At 18.6% G+C, this 23427-nt stretch overlaps 3 protein-coding genes across 3 annotated transcripts in view; 2 read left to right on the plus strand and 1 right to left on the minus strand.

Annotated features, from left to right (window-relative positions):
* PADL01_0723900 (serine/threonine protein kinase, FIKK family) overlaps positions 1 to 1580 on the plus strand; it is a gene marked incomplete at both ends in the record, with an annotated part of 2600 nt that extends 1020 nt beyond the window's left edge. Inside the window, 2 exons of the mRNA XM_028681276.1 lie at positions 1 to 1385; positions 1497 to 1580. The exon at positions 1 to 1385 is cut by the window's left edge and continues 735 nt beyond it. Coding sequence (XP_028537670.1) covers positions 1 to 1385; positions 1497 to 1580 — 1469 coding nt within the window. The remainder of the gene's footprint in view (positions 1386 to 1496) is intronic.
* A 1290-nt stretch (positions 1581 to 2870) lies between these two features.
* Positions 2871 to 7021, plus strand: PADL01_0724000 (DNA mismatch repair protein PMS1, putative; the record flags this gene model as incomplete). Its single annotated transcript, XM_028681277.1, has 2 exons — positions 2871 to 6487; positions 6712 to 7021. 2 exons carry the CDS (start codon positions 2871 to 2873, stop codon positions 7019 to 7021), a joined length of 3927 nt encoding a protein of 1308 aa, XP_028537671.1.
* Positions 7022 to 7481: 460 nt separating this feature from the next.
* Positions 7482 to 22495, minus strand: PADL01_0724100 (conserved Plasmodium membrane protein, unknown function; the record flags this gene model as incomplete). The annotated part of the gene is made up of 5 exons (XM_028681278.1): positions 7482 to 7515; positions 7685 to 20121; positions 20272 to 21657; positions 21853 to 22073; positions 22249 to 22495. 5 exons carry the CDS (start codon positions 22493 to 22495, stop codon positions 7482 to 7484), a joined length of 14325 nt encoding a protein of 4774 aa, XP_028537672.1.
* Between the last annotated feature and the right edge of the window lie 932 nt (positions 22496 to 23427).

A 23427-nucleotide genomic window follows, 5' to 3' on the forward strand; every position in this document is an offset into this window, starting at 1 on the left:
ATTATTATAGTTCCAAAAATTCAAATGATGAAAAATTCGAGAAATCACGAAATGAAGGAGAAGAAAAATATGATAATTTAAATAAGAAGTATAATATGGTATATAATTGGAAAATAGGACAAGAATGTTTTCTGAAAAAATTAGGTAATGTACATAATTTTGAAATGAATGGTGTTAATTATTATGATTTTAATTTATTATCAATTCCAACTATTGGTTATTCTAAAAGTAGTAAAAGACTACAATTGATGTATAAAACTGATGTAATATATGGGGAAAATGAGAATGAAGAAAATAATATAAAAAATAAATTATTTTTAAAAAAAGTTCCTGCAAATTTGTGGATTGAACAATATAAATTAATGAAAGAATATGATGGAGAATATTTATATGGTGGGGAAAATTATGTAATGGAATTCTTAGTTTTTTCTTTTCTTGATAAATATCACCCTGATATATGTCCTAAGTTGTATAAAATATTATATGAGCCTCCAAATAAAGAAGATATTAAAGATGCAAAAATAAAATTTGACAATATAGATGATTTTGTAAAATATATGGAAGATACTATAGAACATAACAAAAGGAATGATGGTAAAAATAATGTTGATAATAATATACATAACAATAATATTAACGATTGTATAATTAGTAGTGATAAGAAAAATGATAATAATAGCAACAATAACAATAATAACAATAGTAACAGTTGTGATAGTAATCATAATAACAGTTGTGATAGTAACTGTGGATATGTTGTAATGGTATCCGAATATTACGGTGAAGATATATTTGATTTTATTATAAAACGAAGGAAAAATGTTTTTTTAAAAATCCGAAGAAAAGATAAAATCAATATTCTTCATGCTTCTTTAAAATTATTAGCAAGATTACATGATGCTGGATTATCTCATCTTGATTTAACACCTGATAATATATTAATATCAAAAAATATGGATTTACGTTTATGTGATTTTGCTAAAAGCACTCCAATGTATAGCAATAAACTAAGACATTTAAAAGCATCTAAAAATTGGTATAAATTCGAATCATATGAAACTAATGTAGCAAAAAGTGCATATACACCACCTGAATGTTGGGAAATATTTTGGAGATATTATGAATTAAATGTTAAAGAACCTTTAGAATATTTAAAATTAATTACAAACCAAGAAGAAAGGAAAAAATTTTATTTTGACGTTGCTTCTGCCGACAAATTTATGTTAGGGGTTCTATTTATATGGATATGGACTAGTGGTAATTTATGGGGTTGTTCAGATCCTTTACAAGATGATTATTTTTATAGTCTTATGAAATCAGAAATGAATTTTAATAATTTCCCATGTACACAAAATTGGCCCCATGGCCTTAAGCATATCATAAAGGTAATAAAAAAAACAGGAAAAATATTACATATATATATGAACATATATATATATATATATATATATATATATTTATTTATTTATTTATTTTATTATTTTTATTTTTTATAGCAATTGTTACATATGAAATACAGAAAAGATTTGGATTTAAATATTTTAAGCATTCATCCATGGTGGTACAAAAGAAAAAAGTAATCATGTGCGTTTTTTTTTTTTTTGTCATACAAATTTAAAATACCAAGAAAACGTGACATGCAAAAATATGTATTCATGTGAAGTGATATATATTATATTATATTTGTTCCTTTTTTTTATTTTATTCTTTTATAAAATATTATTATATATAAATAAATTTAATTTAACAAAGGTTACTTATATATATAATATATAGTCTTTAAATATTGCAACATTTTTATATTTAAAAATGTGTTTGTTTTTTTTTTTTTTTTTTGTGTATACATAATTTTATATTTATATAATATATATGATATATATATATATATTTATATTTTATAATTCATTAATTAAATTATTTCCAATTTATTTTATTATATATAAAATTTGGGGTATGATTATTAAATTTGTTTAATTTTTTTTTTTTTTTCCATCTGAGTTAAAAATTTATTATATATTTTATTATATATTTATATTCTTTTTAATGTATAATTAAGACATGATATGTTTATTTATATTATTTTTTTTTTTTTCTTTGCTTACTTTATTGATCATAATAAATAAGATTCATTCAAATAATATACCTAGTATAATTAAAAAAAGTAAAATTATATAATATATATATATAATAGGATTAAATTTATTCCATGCTATTTTACATAACATATATTATATTGTATACTTATTAAAAATAATTAAATTTTAAAAATTTATTAATATATATTTATAATTATGTATTATATAATATTGTTGTAGTTCCTCTTTTTTTTTTTTTTTTATTCCAGAGAAAATAATATATATAAATATATTTTTGGAGTAAATATATTTTTTTTTTTTTTTTTTTTTGGTATTCCATATATATAAATAATATAAAAAAAAAAAAAAAAAACAAAGAGAGCATATTATATAATTATATATATATATATATATATATATATATTTTTTATTATCATACTATATTATTTTATTAAAAATTTTCTCTTTTTTTTTTTTTTTTTTTTTTGGTATGAATATATAAGGTATTTCCCTGTTGAATATAAATCCTTTTAAAAAAAAAAATAAAAATGATGGGATTAAAAAAAAAATATATATGTTCTTTTTATTATGAAATATGAAGATTTTTAAGTCTTTCCATTTATTTATTATATGTTTTTTACATTATGATTTAATATCATTTTGATATAACTTAATTGTCATAAGGACAAATATAATATTATATGTATACAAGAAATTGATGTATATATTATATATATATATATATATATATATATATAACATTATTTTATATTATATTACTTTATATATATATAAATGAAGATAAAGAATATAGGGGAGGAGTCGATTCACAATATATGCAGCAGTCAGGTTATATTTACTCTGAGCAGTGTAGTTAAAGAATTGGTTGAGAATTCGATAGATGCTAATGCTAGTGAAATAAAAATAAAGCTAGTTGAGAGTGGAATAAAGTTAATAGAGGTTAATGATAATGGTGTTGGTATAAAAAAGATTAATTTTGAAAACATATGTGCTCGTCATGCTACATCAAAAATAAAAGATTTTAATGATATACACAGTTCTTTAAATACGTTAGGTTTTCGAGGGGAAGCATTAAATTCTTTATGTATGTTAAGCAATGTTAATATAACAACAAAGAATGAAGAAAATGATCATGCTTATTTATTAAAATTTGATAAACTTGGTAGACTTTATCATGAAGAACCAATAGCTAGATTAAGAGGGACTACTGTGAGTTGTGAGAATATTTTTCATAACATACCAATAAGAAAGAAAGATTTTATAAAGAATATAAAAACACAATTATCAGATTTATTATTATTAATGCAACAATATGCTATAATATATCATAATATAAAATTTGTTATATATAATATTGTTACATTTAAAGGATGCACCAAAAATATGAACTTGTTAATTACTAATGGTAGTGATAGTATTAAAAAAAATTTCTATTCTATATATGGTAAAAGAAATATTGGTAATTTAATTGAATTCAATGTTGATGGTAATGAATGGAATATTAGAGGTTATATAAGTGATAGTAATAGTGGTAGAAGAGATAAAGATTTGCAATTTTATTATATTAATAGTAGACCTATACACATATTAAAAAATGTAAATAAATTAATTAATACTATATATAGAGAATTTAATAGTAGATTATATCCTATCATTATTTGTAATATTTTATCAGATACAAAAAATATAGATGTGAATGTTACTCCTGACAAAAGAGAAGTCTTCTTTACATTTGAGCAAGAAATGTGTGAACAGATGAAAACAGTTCTTGTCAAATTATTTACACCTAAAACGAGTAATTTGATTGATACACAAATTGACGATTATTTTTTAAAAGCTAATAATATTTTGCCCAATCATCTAAAAGGTAATATAAAAATGGAGACACATCAGGAGCATCATCATAAATCCATATCTCACTCACAAGAAGAAAAGACCAAAGAAATAAAAAATGATAATATTATTAAAACTGAACCTAATTATAATAACGATAGGACCCATCCTTCGTATGTTAAAAATGAACGTATACATAACGATGAGCAAATATATATAAAACAAGAAAAAATTAATGAGCAAAATAATTCTTATGTTGACGGTGATGAACATTCTAATACACATCAAGATGAGGAAGAGCAAGAGAAAGAAAAAATAATAAAAAAGGAAAATATATATACTGATCATGATGATAGACAGTTATTAAAAATAAAGGAAGAAAAAAAATATAAGCATCCAAATAAATATATTCAAAATGATGAATTATATAGGGATAATACAAGTAGCCTTAATTATTCGTCATTAGAAAAGGATTACATATCAACAGAAAATAAAATAAATAATATTCAAGTTAAAAATGATGAATTTAATTCATCATCAGTATTTCAGAATGACGATTATAATTTTCGTAAGATATATAGAGCAAATAATTCCTTTGCATCAACACAAGAAAGTATGCATTGCGATTTATTTGTTTCAATCAATAAGAAGCAATATGAAAATGAACAAAATGAAGAGAATGAACAGAATGAAGAGAATGAAGAAAATAAAAAAAAGACAGAATATAATTTTAATAGAAATAATGAACAAGAGAAAAGTGTATATATTAAAAAGGAGCAAGAAGAATTTAATTCAAATAATGATGAGGAAACATATTCATTGGGTCCTTTATCAGTTGATAATGTAATGATGGAAAATAAGAAGGATCATTTGAATGATATGAATAATAATGTATATGAATATAAATTGGACAGTGATGTTGAAAATGATAGTAATAATAAGAATAATATTTATGAGTATAAAATAAATAGCGATGATATTAAAAATAATGTGTATGAATACAAATTAAATAGTGATGATATTAAAAATAATGTGTATGAATACAAATTAAATAGTGATGATATTAAAAATAATGTGTATGAATACAAATTAAATAGTGATGATATTAAAAATAATGTGTATGAATACAAATTAAATAGTGATGATAATAATGATAATAATAATAATAATGTGTATGAATACAAATTAAATAGTGATGATAATAATGATAATAATAATAATAATGTGTATGAATACAAATTAAATAGTGATGATAATAATGATAATATTTATGAATACAAATTACATAGTGATGATAATAATGATAATAATAATAATAATGTGTATGAATACAAATTACATAGTGATGATAATAATGATAATATTTATGAATACAAATTAACTAGTGATGATAGTAGTAATACCACTTATTTAAATGGACAGGAAAAAAATGAAGGAAGAGAAGAAGGTAATAATTTAAAAGATTATACAAATTATTCATTCGAGGATTTGAAAGAGAATATAAAAAGTAATTGTATAAAGAAAATTCCAATTGATATAAATATGTATATTAATAGAGAAGAATTGAAGAGTGGATTTGATTATGATCAAATACATGTAATAAATTTGACAAACAGTGAAAAAATAAAGAATATAATATTTCAGAAAATGAAAGAAGAAACACCAATAAATAATTATTTATGTTTAACAGATGATCAAGAAGATAAAGAATATAAAAACTTATTTGAAGGAAATTTAAGTTTAAAAGAAAGTAATAATAATACAAATAATGTTAATAATAATGAAGATATAAATTTTAGTAATATAGATGAAACACAGACAGATTTATATTTCCAATCGAGCTTATTCAATAAATTAAAGATATGTGGACAATTTAATAAAGGATTTGTAATATCCAAAATAGATTTACTTTATTTTGAAAATAGCAAAAAAAAAAAAAATGAAGGAGATATATCAACATACAAAACACATGAGAACAATATTACTAATAATATAAATAATGAGGATTATCATAATTTTAATAATGATAATAACCTAATAAGTGATAATAAACATAAAAGTAATTATGCTTTATTTATAATTGATCAACATGCAGCTGATGAAAAATCAAATTTTGAAAAATATAATAAAATATTTACGATGAAATCACAAAAATTAATTAGTAAAATACATTTACAAGTAAGCCCAGCCCAAGTTCATATAATACAAAAATATATGTCTATTTTCTTACAAAATGGATTCGAAGTACAAATTTTAGAAGAACCCATACATAAAAGAAGGAAAACAAATAATAATATAAATGAACAAATAGATGAGGAAGAAGAAATGCTTATGGAACTTAATGTATATTTATTATCATTACCAGTATTTAATGGAAAAATATTAGAAGTAGTTGATTTTATGTCTCTCTTGCATCATCTAACAGAGCATCCAGTAGCTTCATACAATGAATCCGAAGTATCTGCAAAAAGTACAATAGATTTGAATAATAAAACAGATACATGGTTTAATTATAATTTCCCACGACCTCAAAAGGTGTGGCGTATTCTAGCATCCAAGTGAGAATATATATATATATATATATATATATAGAATTTGTGTATGTGTATATGCATGTGTTCATTTCGATATATATATCCATGTGTATCCTATATCTGTGTAAAAAATATGATTCATACTACTAATATTACAAATAAGGATAATATATAGCACCATATGAATATACACATATATATAACTTTTATTTTATTTTATTTTATTTATTTTTTTTTTTTTTTTGTAGGGCGTGTCGAAATGCGATAATGGTTGGCAAATCATTAAACATATACGAAATGATTAAGATAAAGAAAAAGCTGAGTTTTTTAAAGAATCCATGGAATTGTCCTCATGGTAGACCTACCATAAAATATCTCATAAATAATGTGGATATAAAAAATTGCTTTAAAAACTATTATTTAAAATTATATGATGAAATTACTAATTTGATTTTAACTCAGAATTATGATGCTTATAAATATTTGTTTCATAATCATGTCTTTTTTTTAATTATATCTACCAAACCTTTCCTAGGTCCTGTTTTAAAATTTCAATAATTGATTGATGTGTATGAAAAAAAAAAAAAAAAAAAATATATATATATATATATATATATATTTTTGTAAAAATGTGTATTAAAAAATTTTTTTTTTTTTTTCAATATATATATATTTTTAATTTTTTAATTTTTTAATTTTTTAGTTTTTTAATTTTTTAGTTTTTTTAGTTTTTTAGTTTTTTAGGTTTTTAATTTTTTTTTTTTTTTTTTTTTGTATTATATTATATTGGCACATTGCATGAACAATTTCATTAATGTGTGCCGTGACTTTTATGTTTTGATGATTTTTATAATAATGTATTAATTTTTAATTTTAAAAACTTTGATAATTCAAGATTTTATAAAAAATATAAAACATAAAACATAATATATAATATATAATAAATAATACATTTGTTATAGAAGCACATATATATATATATATAAATTTTTTAGTATGTAATTATTTGAATTTTAGCTTATTGTACATTGAGAAAGTTGCTACTCTTCATCCTATAAAAAATAAAATGAAAAGAAAAATGAAGATGTATTGAATATGCCGGTAAAATGTAAAAATTATAAATAAATAAATACATACATACATATATATATATATATATATATATATATATATATATATAATATTGTTGTGTCTTTTTTTTTTTTTTTTTTTTTTTGTTACCTGTATTTTTTTAAAAGAGCCTGCGTATGCTTTACCCACATATATATAATTAACTTTTGCTCATTTTTATTCAAAAAGTTTTGGTTAGGATTACATATAGATTGGAATGTGAAATACTGATAATAATATAACATCATATATAGATCATAGGATTGTAATTTATTTTTTAGATATTGATTCATATGTTGAACATAATTTTGAATTTCATTAATATTATGTTCATTATTATTTTTGAATAATTTATAAATAACAGATTGATAATAAAATTCGTAAACATCGAAGGTATTTTTATATAGGTCTAATAAGCTTAAAAAAAACAATGGTAGTTGATTATATTCATCTTGAGGGATATAATCTTTTTCTTTTTTTTTTATTTGATAAGATTCTATATTATTCATATTATTATTATTATTATTATTATCAATATATGTGTTGTCATGAGATATATGACTGTGATTATAATATTTATGATGATTAACATATTTGTTATTATTTATATCAGTTTGATTTAAATTTATAGAATGAATAGAATTATTTAGATTTTCTTCATTTTTTTTCTTATTGATAATAATATGGTCATATTCTTTTGTTGTTTGATTTTTGGAATTATTATCTTTATGATTTTTTTTATATTTTAGAAAATAAAGATATTGAATAAATACAGTGGAAATATAATTATGATTATATTTATTATGATAATAATTTTTGAAATAAAAATTATTTTCATCATATTTATTTTTATATTGAAATTTATTTAATTTTTTTAAAAGTTTATCTTGTCTATTATTAGTAAAAAAAAGTTTACAAGAAATATCTTTCATTAAATATTCTTCAATATTACTTTTAATCTTTCCACTATTTCTATACCAATTCCAAACCATACTTTTATTTCCTAATAATTCATCTGCTTTTTGTAAATTATTATTAATAAATAATTTTAATATAATTTTATATCTTATCATATTTTGGAAAAAATTAAAATGATTAGCAAAAAATAATATTAACAAATATTCTTCTATATCTTTATCATTAATTAAATTATATATATTCCAATATTTTAAAATATTCTTAACATATTTTAATATATTTATCATTTGTGATTTCTTATGGATATGTCTAAAGAGGGATCTACAATAATTTTTATTATCATAATTATTACAAAGAGTATTATTATGATCAATATGGTGATTAGTTATTTTATTTATATAATTTGATAAAAATCCTTGTCCATATTTATTCAAAATAATATCTTTAGATTTTGAAATATGCATTTGATAATCTTCATCATCATATTCATTAGAATAATACATATGTTTATCATTATTTATTATATCTTTTTCTTTATTATTTATATCGTCTTGTAATATAATATTATCATTATTTATATTTCTATCTTTTTCATTTTCATCATTATAATAAGAACTATTATTATTTGATATATATTTTTCATTATTTATTTTGTCTATATTAAAAATTTTTACCTTGTCTGCTATTTGGTTATATGTATTATTTATATTTTGTATATGTTCTCCATTTTGTATATCTTTTTTATTTTGTATATCTTTTTTATTTTGTATATCTTTTTTATTTTGTATATCTTTTTTATTTTTTATACAATCTTCTTTTCCATCCATATATTTTTTATCATTATACATTTCATCTATATCACTTATATTATGCTTCCATTCATTAAGGCTGAAAAGATTCTGAAATGATATCTGCTTATCTTTATATTTTTCTTCATTTTTATCATTCCCTCTTTTATCATCATTTTTTATATTATTATTATTACTACATTCGTTCAATATATCTACAATTTCTAAATCGCTGCATTCGGTTGAAGGTTCACTGTCTGAAAAAGAATCAAGGTTTGATCTGAATGTATTATTATATAAAAAGTTTATATTTTTATTTTCATCCTTATTATTATAATAATATGATGTTGATGATGAGGTTAATGAGGAAGAAGTATTATTATTATTACTACTATTATTATTATTATTATATATGACATACCAATCATTATCTTTAATAACTTGTTCAATAGTTTTATGATATTCTGTATCTTTAAATTTATTAATGTCATAATTTATTATAATTAATAACGTTTTAATAAATGAATTAATTTCTGCTGATGTAAAAATAGTAATATCATTTGTTTCCTTTTTGATATCTTTAACGTTCTTGTCTTTATGTCTTTTATGTGCACTATTATGTAATAACATATTTTCTTTATTAGATTTTATCAAGGAATAATTACAAGTAAAGAAATATAAAATATCACATTTTTTTATTTTAAATAAATATAATTCATCATCTATAAGAAGTCTATTACCTATAATCATTTTGCATGTTATAAGAATGGAGTTGTTACAATGTCTTAATATTTTAAGATACATATTGCTGAGAGTTTTTTTTAATCTTCCATACTCTTCTTTATTAATAAAGGATAAGACACAGCGTTTATGATAATAATGGAGACAACTACTACTATTATTACTATTATTACTATTATTATTATTATTATTATTATTATTATTATCATCATCATTGTTAGTATTATTATTATATTGTGCTATAATTTGTTGTGTTTTTTTAAGAAGCAATATGTAGGAAATATTTGAAGGCTTTACACTATCCCAACTACTTAATAACAATTCAATACAATATTCTAATAATAATAATAAATTTATATATATAAATTCATATCCCTTTATATATGTTACTTGCATAAAATTTAAAAGAGAAGATATAAACTGTGATATATCATCAAATTTTAATTTTATATCTTTCTTGTTATTTTTTTCTTTATTTATAATAATATATGTTTTCTTTTTTATAAAATATAACTTATTTATTGATGGTAAGAATATATTGTTCAAATTAATAAATAATAAAGTTATCAATATTTTAATCAAATATAATTTGCCTTCAATTAAGTGGTCTACATTATATAGGTCATTCTTTTTAGTATCCACAAAATCATTAGTATTATTAATTTCCTTTTCTTCATTTTTAGGCATACCACTTTTATTTGTACTAATTTTTTTGTTTAAAAATTCAAAATGATAATAATCATCACAAGTATTTTCGCATGATATATTTTTATTTGTGACCATTTCATCTTTTTGTTTTTTTTCATTATTGCTTTTTTTATTTTGGAGGGTCATGTTATTTTTTACATAATGTACTACATGTAGAGTTATAAAAAAGTGATATATGATATAATTCATTTGATTCATTTTCCTATTTTTTAATAATAATCTATTTAATATTTTAAGAGATAAAAAAAAATTATGTCCATTCAATCGTTTTAAATAGGTATACATATGTTTTGATTTTTCATATATACTTAACACATTACTATTTTTTGATAATTTTAAAAACACAATACTTTTTAATTCTTTTGTAATTAATAATTTTATTATCTTTTTGATACTTAGGTAATGTAGACAAAATTTAATTATTTTTGAGCATTGCGTATGGTTAAATTTTTCTTCATATGATTTTTTATTTATTTTATTATCAACATTGAAATCGTAAGATAAATCATTAATATGGTTATTTGTATATTTAGATGTATAATGATCTAAATTTTTATTCATAAAAAATTGAGAAAATTTAGAAAATTCAGAAAAGTCAGAAAATTCAGAAGAATGATTATTCTTAATATCATTATAATTTTTTTCATTTATATGTACTGCATTTATATTTTTATTCTTCAGCATTATATCATTGTTGTTTTTATTGTTGTTGTAGTGGTTATTATCTTCATCTATTTCTAAACTTTTATCAATAAATATATCCTCATCTAACATAAAGGCATCATAGCTATCCATAATATTCATTTTGTCTTCATACGTTTTATTATTGTTATATATATCTTTCAAACCTTCTTTATGATTCACAGCATCATGATCAATAGAAGAATTATAATATATATTTTTTTCATCACCATTGTGATTTTGTTCTTTACCCTTTTTATCACATAAGATGTGAAATAATGAAGAGGCACTACTATCTTCATGTTCATTGAATGAACTAAGAAAATATAAAATATCATGTAAGGATAAATATGTATGACATGTATTATTAAAATAAAAAAATAATAGCAAAATTATTTTTACTATAATATATTGAAATACTCTCTTTTTGTCAAAAGATATTTTATTTTCTGTCTTATTATTTTGAATGAATAATAAGAAAAAAATTAAAATATCTACTCGATATATATTATCTATAATTAATTTCTGATATTTTGTCGAATGATATGTATTAAATTTATCCATAAACCTATAAAAATTAAAAAAGATATTAATTTCTTTTTTGTCTTTTCTTTTTATGTCTAATAAATCACCACACAATTTATTAAAATATATATCCATTTGAAGCTTTATATCATTATAAGACTTATCAAGTAGATCTTTAAAAATATCACCCATTTCATTTTGTAAATGTTGTAACTTCAAAAATAAATGATAGACATAAAAATTTATAAATAATTCACATAAGAAATGGTTTGAATAGAAATATATATATACATTATTCTTTATATCTGTAATAGTTTCATATAATAACATGATATCATTTTTTTTTTTTAATTCAACAAGTAAAGCATATTTTAAATAATTATCTTCTGTTGGATCAAATATATTTTTAACACTTTCATAATCCTTATCATATATATAAAAAAAAGGATGCAAACGAATATTGAGTTTATTTAAAATAAATGTAAGATCATAAATATATGGCATTATATTGAAGTCTTTTAATATATTCTTACAATATGAATATATATTTTTCCTATCCATATGGTATATATTAATATTATTATTATTATTATTTATATTTTTTTTTTCTATTTGACATGTTTCACTTTCTTTTATTTCTTTATATATATTTAAGAATTCGTTACATTTATCATAGAATGTAATATCTGTAGATTCTATTTCATTTATATAAAAATTGAACTGATTGAAAATTTTCTTATCATATAAAATCATTAAAGGGTTATTAAATAAGTTATCTGTACATATACTTTTATTGTTTAATGGAATATGATATGAATAATTGTGGTTGTCTATATTTTTATCTATACAACTATTCTGTGCATGTTCATAATTTTGTGTGTTCATTTGTTCATCACTTATATTTGTTTGTATATCATTATTATGATATTTATTTGTTTCATCATAGTGTAATAACTTGGATTTATTATTCTTCGCATGTACATAACCATTTAAATATACACATATACATCTCAATTCGATTAATTTAGATATTATTTGATCATGTGTCATTTTTTTTATGGTTTTATAGATAGATGAAAAGAATGTGCCAAGATTAAAATTATAATAAGTCAATTTAATAAAATATATAGAAGAACATAAATAATACAAACATATTTCATACATATAATATAATATTTTATATACACAATTTATATCATAATATAAACTATGTATATTTCTTAATATATAGAGTAATAAATTATTTTTTTCGTTGCTAAGAAAATGACGTAACATTTCTTTTTCTGTTTGGATTTCAAATAAGTATTGTTCTTGTTTGTTTTCTATATTAAAATTTTTATGTGGAACATTTTCTTTATATTTAAAATCTTTATTTGTGATATGATCTTGTTCTTTCTCGATATGACTTGTTTGTTGGATGATATTTATTTTATAAATGATAAAATTATCTTTTCTTATAAATTCATAGTTCATGTGGGATAAATACATTTTTGATATGTCTACAATTTTTATTAGAATTTGTAAGATTTCTTGACACTTTTTTTTTTCTAACTTTTCTACAACACTTTTTTTATAGTTATCTTCAAAAAAAAGTTTCTTCATATCTATTTTATGAATATGATTTTTATATAGGTTCCATATAAGATATCTTATAATGACTAGGATGCATATGATATTTTTCAAAGTGGAATTATACACATTGTTCATATTATTATTATTATTATTATTGAGATCGTTGTTGTAATGATTTGTTTGCATATTTTTATCTTCATATATGATTTTATTCATATGATGCTCATTATTGTCTTTTTTGCTTTCCATCATAATATTTTTATTTTTATTTATAAAATTATATATGGTCCATAAGATAATATTAAAGATATGAATTTTTTTTTTAAGAGTCAAGGAATTATTAAGTATTACTTTTTTTATATATAGAGAAATAGTATAATAGTCTTTTATATTTAATAAATGAACAAGAGTAAAATAATTATCGTTTGAAAATAAGGAGGTGTATAAATATTGCTTCATTTGATTACTTGTGACATATTTTTTATTGATCATTTTTTTATTATTTTCATTATATATTATATTTTCTTGATTGTTTTTATCATTTCCATTTTTTTCATCATCACTTTGTATAATATATTTTTTTTTTTTTTTTTTTTCTTCATTTATATCAAAATAGTACATATTAAAATGATCATTTGTTATGTTTGGATCTAGTTCAATTGCAATAAAAAATCGTTCGATTTTTTTAATTACTTTTAAAATATATTCTATATTCCATTTAGATATATTATATTTATTTATTTTATTTTGAACATTTTGTATGAAAACTATTAGAGCATTATTATTATTATTATTATTGTGGTAGATCGTTTTATTATTAATATTAGACATATTTAAATGGTTGATAAATTTTTTGAAAAATGATTTATTATTTTTTTCTAATATTTTATGTTTTATATTTTCATCATCACTGGAAGAAACAATATCATCATACATATTATAATAATGATTAATATTATTATTTATGTATTTATTTTTTGCTTTTATATTATAATTTGTTGTTTTCATGATATCCATATCACTAGAGCTACTTCCTAGTGATGATGTTGTATAATTTTTTTGTTCGTTAAGACTGTTAATAATATGTTCGATATCTTGATCACTAAATGAATTGTGTTCTATATTTATATTTGTCTCGTTATTAAGTTCAATAGAGGAATGGTTTGATATAATATCTGTTTCATAACACGTTTCTACAACATCCGATTCATTGATTTTTTCAAAGGGATAATTTTGATGATCATCATCATAATAAAAATTTTGATATGATAGTAAATTATTATTACTAATATGGTTTGAATAAATATATTGTTCATAATCTGCTTGTTCAATAGAAGAATCATTTTTATTTTTATTATTATTTGTGTTTAATAATATGTTTGTGTCGTTATGCACTTGTTCTTTCTTCTGTTCATCAATATATCGATAACAATTAACATCATCACAATTATTATTATTATTATTATTATTATTATTATTATTATTATCATGTTTATAATAAAAATTTCCATTTTGATGATTTCCATTTTTTATATTTCCCTTGTCTGTGTTTTTATTTAAAAAATTATACATATAGACACTTTTATTATTTTCAGTATTTATTTTATTAAACATATCTTTTATTTCATTTGTGTTTGCACTATTTATAAACTTTCTATTTTCAGAATTATCTATACATATTTTATTTTTTTTCATACTTATTTTGTTTCCTAAGAATTGATTTAAACTGACCAATGGGATGTAAGTACAATTTTGATTGTGTTCATATTTATTGTTTTGAATTTTTTTTTTTTTTTTTTTTTTTAAAAATAATTTATACAAGGTATTAATAGAAAGGTTGTAATTTAATGAGAAATAAGAATATATAAAGATAACAAAATTATAAATATAATTTATACTTTTTGTTGAATGGTTAATATAAAATAAAATTGTTTGTTGTAAGAAATGCTTATAATTATTTTTTAATTTTTCTTCTGGATATAAGATTATTAAAAGTATTAAATAAAATGATAAGTGACTTGTTAATGTTTCCTTTTTTTTTTTTTTTTTTTTTATATATATTTGTATAATATATATAAGATAAATAATACAATATATTAATTCATCATTATTTATATGTAACAATTTTATGAGTTGTAGAACTTTTTTATAATTTGTTATTTTGTTTAAATCATTTTCTATAATATTTTTAAAAATACAGAATTTGTTTCTTTCATTTTTTATTTTTATATATGTATCATAATACATTTCTTTAAAAAAATGTGTCCACATTTTTTGTGTCGATAATAATTTATTCTTTATATTATTTTGATTGGATTTATTGTTCTCATTACTAATTATATTATTATTATTATTATTATTAAGTATTATTTTTTTTTTTCTATAAATATTATTATTTTCATCATTTTTATGATTCTTATCATATCCTTTTGTGATTAATTTTGAGAAGGATTTATATATAAGGTCTTCATTAGATGAGTAGTATGGTAATTCTCTATTCTTACCTTTAGATATAATATCATTAGATTTATTATTATAATAATTTAAAGGTGACATTACATATAATAAACATTTTTTATTATTCATCATATTTTGTATATAATATAAAATCCTCAGATTTGTTACAAGTTTTTTATTTTCATCATCTGTCTTGATAAAAAGCGTAAATGATTCCGAATCTGTTTTATATATTTTTTTTATAAAATCATAAAAGTGAATAAAATCATTATCATATATTGTAATATTATTAACTTTATTTATTATTAAATAATTTATCATATCCTTATAATAATATGGTTTTTCTTTTGTTACATTTTGTATTTGTTGTATATATTCCTTATAATAATATTTCATAAATAAATAAAGATAATTGTAATCATTTGAATAAAATAATAGAATATAAAAAAATATAAAAAAAAATAAAGATATATCATGATGTACTGAATAAAATAAATTATAATATAATTGTATACAATTTTTAGTAAAATTATTATCTTTATAATGATGAGTATATAAAATAATTATTTTATATATTTTAAACATATATAATATACTTTTTTTCTTATTATAATTTGAACTCAAAATCATATCTATATTAATATTTAATAATTCTTCATCATTCCGATTTATAATATCTTTTTTAAAATATTTAATAAGTTCTAAGGAATTTAAATGTTTTTCAAAAAAATCTAAATATTTTTCAATTTCTTCACCACATAATGATATATTCCTATGATTATTATCATACTCTTCTTTCCTTTCTACATCAGACTTGTCACATTTATTCTTATTAATATAATATGCTTCTTCTTCTTCTTCTTTTTTTTTTTTATTGTTGTTATTCAAATCATCTTTGTATATACTACTTGTGATAATATTATTGTTATAATAATTTATAATATAATCAATATATTTATCAAATATTATTATTTTATTATAATTTTTTATATTAATATCTTGGTATTCTTTAAAAAGATCTTCTAGTTTAAAGGTATGTTGTAGAACATAATCTTTAAAATATTTATTCATATTATCATCTATCATATCATATTGTTTATTTGTCATATATATTTTTCTTGGGAATAGATTATAGAAATCATTAAAGATAGATATGAAATGTATCAAATTGATTTCCATATATTTATAAAAAATTATTAAAAAGAAAAATACATATTCATAATGTTCGTTAAATATAATTTTATTATTATAAGCATAATATATATATTTTAAAAAGATTAATATTTTGTCTATTTCTGTTGTTTTTTTTTTTTTAATATTACTATTATTATTATTATTATTGTTGTTGTTCATATATCTGTTTATTTTATTTGTCTTTTTTTTTTTTTTTTTTTTTATAGAATCTTTTTTAATACCTTGTAAACTGCTTAACGTTTTTAAAGTGAATATTATAAATAACTGTTTGGATGTATATAATATATTAATATATAATGAATCTAAAAAATTATTTGATTTTTTATAATTTAAATAAATTATATCTTTGTCAAATGTTACATAACAACTGGTATATTTTATATGCTCATCTATATATTTATATTCTTGTAGCAAATCTATTAATTTATCATAAAAATATTTAATATAATTTTTTTGATCATCTTCATAGGATAAATATTTTATATCGAAATCTAATATAAGACACATCTTATTATATATATTCATTTGTATGAATTCTTCAAATTTTATATTCCTATTATTTTCTTTACATATAAGATACATTTTTATTAAAATGAATAAGCTATATATAAGGATGATATTTTTATTTTTAATATTATCTTTTTTTAAATCTATCCTTAAACAATTCTTAATAAAAGATATATCGGTAATATTTATTGGTTCAATTATTCCAAGTGTATTATTATATTGGTCATTTATATTGTTATAATAAGAACAATTATTATTATTATAATAATAATTATTATTTTTCATATTGTCAATAAGGTTCTTCTCCTGATTGTGTCTTCCAGATGAATTTATATTTTTTATTATATCACTATCATTATTGTTACTATATTTATTATTATTATTATTATTATTATTATTATTACTATTACTATTATTATTACATCCGTTGAGCAAAAAATATTGTTCGTTGTATTGGTATTTATTCATAATAGTATCATAGAGAAATATTTCATATATGTTATCTCCATTTAAATGTTTTAGACATATATAAACAAATTCTAGTAATCTACTTTTAATTAAGTGTGTTTTTTTTATTATGTTTATACATCTGTTTAGAAAGAATTCAACAAACATATTTTCATCACATTCAATATCAAATAATTCGTACGAGTTTTTGTTTTTATTTTCATATGAAAAGAAAGACATAAGATTTTCATTTATTCTTGTGTTTAATGCTTCAAAAGTGTTATTATTATTACTACTACTTTTATATGTATTTGTCTTATTATCCATTTTTTTTTCTACTATGTTAAATGAATTATATTGCTCGCTGTATATTTTATCATCACAACGAATTATCTGTTCCTCTACATAATAATTGTTAGATTTCAAATTGTCGTTATGATAGTTGTTATCATTATTATCATGAGTCTGTATCTTATGATCTTTCTCATTATTAATATTTCTATTTATTAATGGTAAGAGAAAAAAATAATTTTCTATTCTTTCATTCAATGGAATATAATAAAAGATGGTTTTCCAATTTTTTTTAATAAAATAATTAAAATATTTATAAAATATTTTTATTAGTACATAATTTTTATTAATTAAGAAATATTTTATTATATCTATAGGTGTGTAGGCATATTTAAATTTAGTCCAGCTTATAATGAATATATTTGTATCATCAATACTTTTAATACATTTATTATAAATGTTATCATTACTATCGTCATCTTTATAATCGTCATATTCATTATCACCATGATTATCATCACCATATTTATCATTACCATCATTATGACCATCATTATAATCATCATTATTACTATGTTCATCACATGAATTTATTGTATGGTTTATATTTTTTTTAAAAATATTAAAAATATCAGATATTTTATTTATACTATTCTTCCCTCTTGAAGTATCTATAGATCTACATTTTAAAGATTCCTTATTATAATATATGCCCGAATTATTTATTCTTTCCTTATGTATCAATTTCATAATATAATTATATAATTTAAATTTATAAATTTGTTTTATTATTTCATTTTTATACATTAATAATTTAATTTTGACTTGTTCATTTTGTTTCATTGAATTTAAATAATATTTATATTTTTGTATGTCATATGAGAAGAAAAAAAAATTAGTATCTTCTTCTCTACTCATTTCTTCATTTAGTATTACATCGCTTGTTGAATTAAAAGATGAAGCACTTAAATTGATGTTCATATCATCTATTGAAATACCCCACAATTTATTTATATCATCATTAATGTTATTATTGTCATTGTTGTCATTATTGTCATCTTCAAAGTTATTATAATTTTCTTGGTTCTTATTCATTGTGGTATTATAAAATGTATTATCATTATCATATGAATTGTTTGCAGATATTATATTATCATATTGTATCTGTTCATTATTATTGCACTCTTTTCTTTCTGTGAATATATTTGTTTTATATAACCTTTTGTTATCTGTTTTTTTTTTTTTCGTTTTATTTTTAATAAGTGCACTTAAAAAATTTTCTTCTATATCATTTTGATCAAAATGGTCACTGAAAAAATATTTGTCATAATGTTTTTCATTTTCTAATAAATAATCAATTAATTGTAAAGATGAGTATAAGACATTTTTTAGTTTATGTAATTGTATATTTATATCTATATTTTTACTTATTTCTTTATCAAAATTTATTTTTTTTATACAATAATAATTATTTATATATTCGCATGAAGCATTATCTTTTTCATTTAAGACATAAACGAAATTATGATAATTTTTATTTTCTTCCTCCATATTTAAATTGGTTTCAAAAAAACTACATTGGATTTTTGAATCGCTATTCTCTAACATGTTAGTCATGCGTTTTACTGTTTCATCATCTTCATCATCTTTGAAAAGAAAAGGATCATAGGTGATTGCTCGATGAAGAAACTGGAATAGGTCTTCTATTTTGAACAAGCACTAAGAAAAAAAAAATATAAATAAATATATATATATATGTATATGTATATATAAATAAATAAATATATATATATATATATATATATATATATATATATATATATATTTATATTTATACATATTCATTTTAAGGTGTAGAAATATTTTTACCTCATAGTCTGCTAAAGATGAACCACAATATCGACCCACATAATCATATATTGAATATGTAAATAATTGATGAACATATTTACATTTATATGTTTCAGATAATATTAATGCATCATAATAATTATTAAAAAATTGATATACAAGTATTTCTATATTATTTAAAAAATAAATTTCATATAAGACAATATCAAATTGATCTTGATTATTTCTTAAAATTAAATAATATTTATCTATAAAACATAATAATATATTGTTGTATAGATTTGTGTTGTTAGACATTTTCTTTTTATTATTTTTGGTTATATCCATTTTGAAAAAATCTATATTCAATAAACTTTTTTCACAGTCATCATCATTTAATTCATTATGAAATATATTTTTTTTGTTTTCATTAATTTTATATACATCTAAATATTTTTGTAGGTATAATAAATTGGAAGATATATCATTTTGATAATTATTTTGCATATCATAAAATTGTTTTTTTTTTTTGTCATTTTCAATTTTATAAAGATGATCAATTAATACATTGATAGTTTCATTGTATATATTATATATTTCATCAGAATAATTTATATTATAATCCTTAATTTTTTCATTTACAATATTGATGATACACATATGTAAGTTACTTTTCTTTAAAATATTTTCATTGATATCATATAATAAAGAATTATTATTTAACTTGTCGTGACTATGAAACTTGGACATGTAAATATCTTCAATTTTATTATAATAAGAGTATAACATGTTAAATGAATTAGAAACAAAAGAGGTATATCTATTTTTGTTATACTCAGGTTCATATAAAAACGGATCACTATAAATTAAAAATATATGATTATATTCATTTATATATACATAACATATTTCATTTGTAGTCATATTATTATTATGATAAATTTTGTTGTTATCATCATCTTTGTATTCTTCATTATTTATATCTTCATAACTAGATAAATAATATTCTATCTCTCTTAAAGATTTTTTATTAAAATATTTTAATTTCTCACTTTGATTTGCATTAAGATATTTAAAAACTTCATAATTATTGTTTATATGAAGATTTTCTAATATAATAATATCATTGGTCTTAAATAAAACAACTATATAATCTTTATTTAAAGTAATACATTGTATACTTTTTTTTATTTCATTCTTTATAATATATTCACATATATTCTTTTCTATATATTCACATTCATCATGTTGTAAATTGTGTATAATTATATGAAGCAGTCCTTGTATTTTATCATCAAAATATGATATAACTAAAAAATGTTCTTTTTCTATTTTGAAATATATGTCTACACTTTTTTTTAGGTCGAATTTTTTTATTTCTTTTGGTATTAGATTATTATTGGTGCTATTGGCTGGGTCCAATTGCTAAAAAAAAAAAAAAAAAAAAAAATAACACATACATATATATAAATATATATATAAATATATGAATATATATATAACATTCACGTAACAGTGGTGATCACTTTTGTGTTATCAAGATTGTATAGGAGGGGGGTAAAAAAAAAAAAAAAAAAAAAAAAAATTTATTTTTACACATAAGCATTTATTTTTGTTTACCCATAATATTCCAGTTTTATCAATAATATAAATAAAATCATTATAAGAAAAAAAGAAAAGTACTGAGATGTCTATATGTTGTCTTGTTAATATTTTTATATCTATTATGCTTTGATTGGAATAATCCTTATCAAATTGATGTATAAATAATTGATTACTTTTTTGGATTAATAAAAGATTAAAATCGGATATGCACAATGCTTTGTCGATTTTGTTAGGACCTGCAAATGGTATAAATAAATAAATATATAAATATATATATATATATATATATATATACATACATACATATATATATATATATATATATATATATATATATATATATATATATGAAATAATATTTCATGTGAATAAAAATATAACAAGTACATATAATATATATATTTTTATTACTGATATATTTGAGAAAGGTCCAAGAGTCTTTCTCATTTTGACAACATATAAATATATATTTTTCTATAGTTATAGTAAATGTATTTTTCCATTTTGTTATTAATCTCTTTGATGACCCATCTTTATATTTGATATTATCTATTTGTCCTATATTTTCATTGATTTTATTATTTTTATGAAATATATTTAAATCTTTTGTAAAACTATTTACATTAAGATCAAATAATTTATTTATTTTCATCATCATTTTTAAAATGTTTTTAATAAATTATTTTTAATATTTATAAAATTAAATTATTACTTTATAAATAATATTGTTTATTAATATTCTTCAAAATAAATAAATAAATAAATAAATAAATAAGGACATTTTTTTTTCTTTCTTTTTTCTCTCATATTGATTTCATAATTTCATGGTAATCATATTTTTTCCTCATGTTATAAAATCAATACAATTTCTTAAATTATTTTAACAAAAAAAAAATAAAATATATATATAATATATATAATATATATAATTTATATATAATTATAATATATATTTTTTAATACATAATAAAATAAGGATTCTTTTTTTTTTTTTTTTTTTTTTTTTTTTCCTTATATTATGTGTATTTTTTTGTTACATGTCATTTTATTTGTTTCATATATTTTAATTATTTCATTTTTGAATGTATTTTTTTTTTTTTTTTTTTATAACGTAAAATATTCCATACAAAAAATAAATAAAATTGTAAAAAATAAATAAATAAATGGATGAATGAGAAAATAATTAAAAGTTACAACAAATACAAAAATGAAAGATTAAAAATGTTATATTCATAATCTTAATTTTAAAAAATATAAAATTGTTTTAATATTTTTTTTTCCTTTATACTTGAAAAAAAAATTCAATATGTATATATGCATATGGAAATATAATATATATAATATATATATGTAATATATATATAATATAAATATAATTATATATTTATTTATATTTTATAATTTAAATAAATAAAAAGAGATAAATGTTTGAGGACAATAAATTTATTATTATGATGAATATATATAATATATTATTTTTTATTTTTTTTATATATGTTTAAATATTATTTTTATATCTTATTTGTATGTATTTTTTTTTTTTTCTTCTTTTCCCTTAAAAAAAAAAAAAAAAATTCAATTATGCTATTA

This window comes from Plasmodium sp. gorilla clade G2 (genome assembly GCF_900097015.1).
Source record: "Plasmodium sp. gorilla clade G2 genome assembly, chromosome: 7".
NCBI lineage: Eukaryota > Apicomplexa > Aconoidasida > Haemosporida > Plasmodiidae > Plasmodium > Plasmodium adleri (nom. inval.).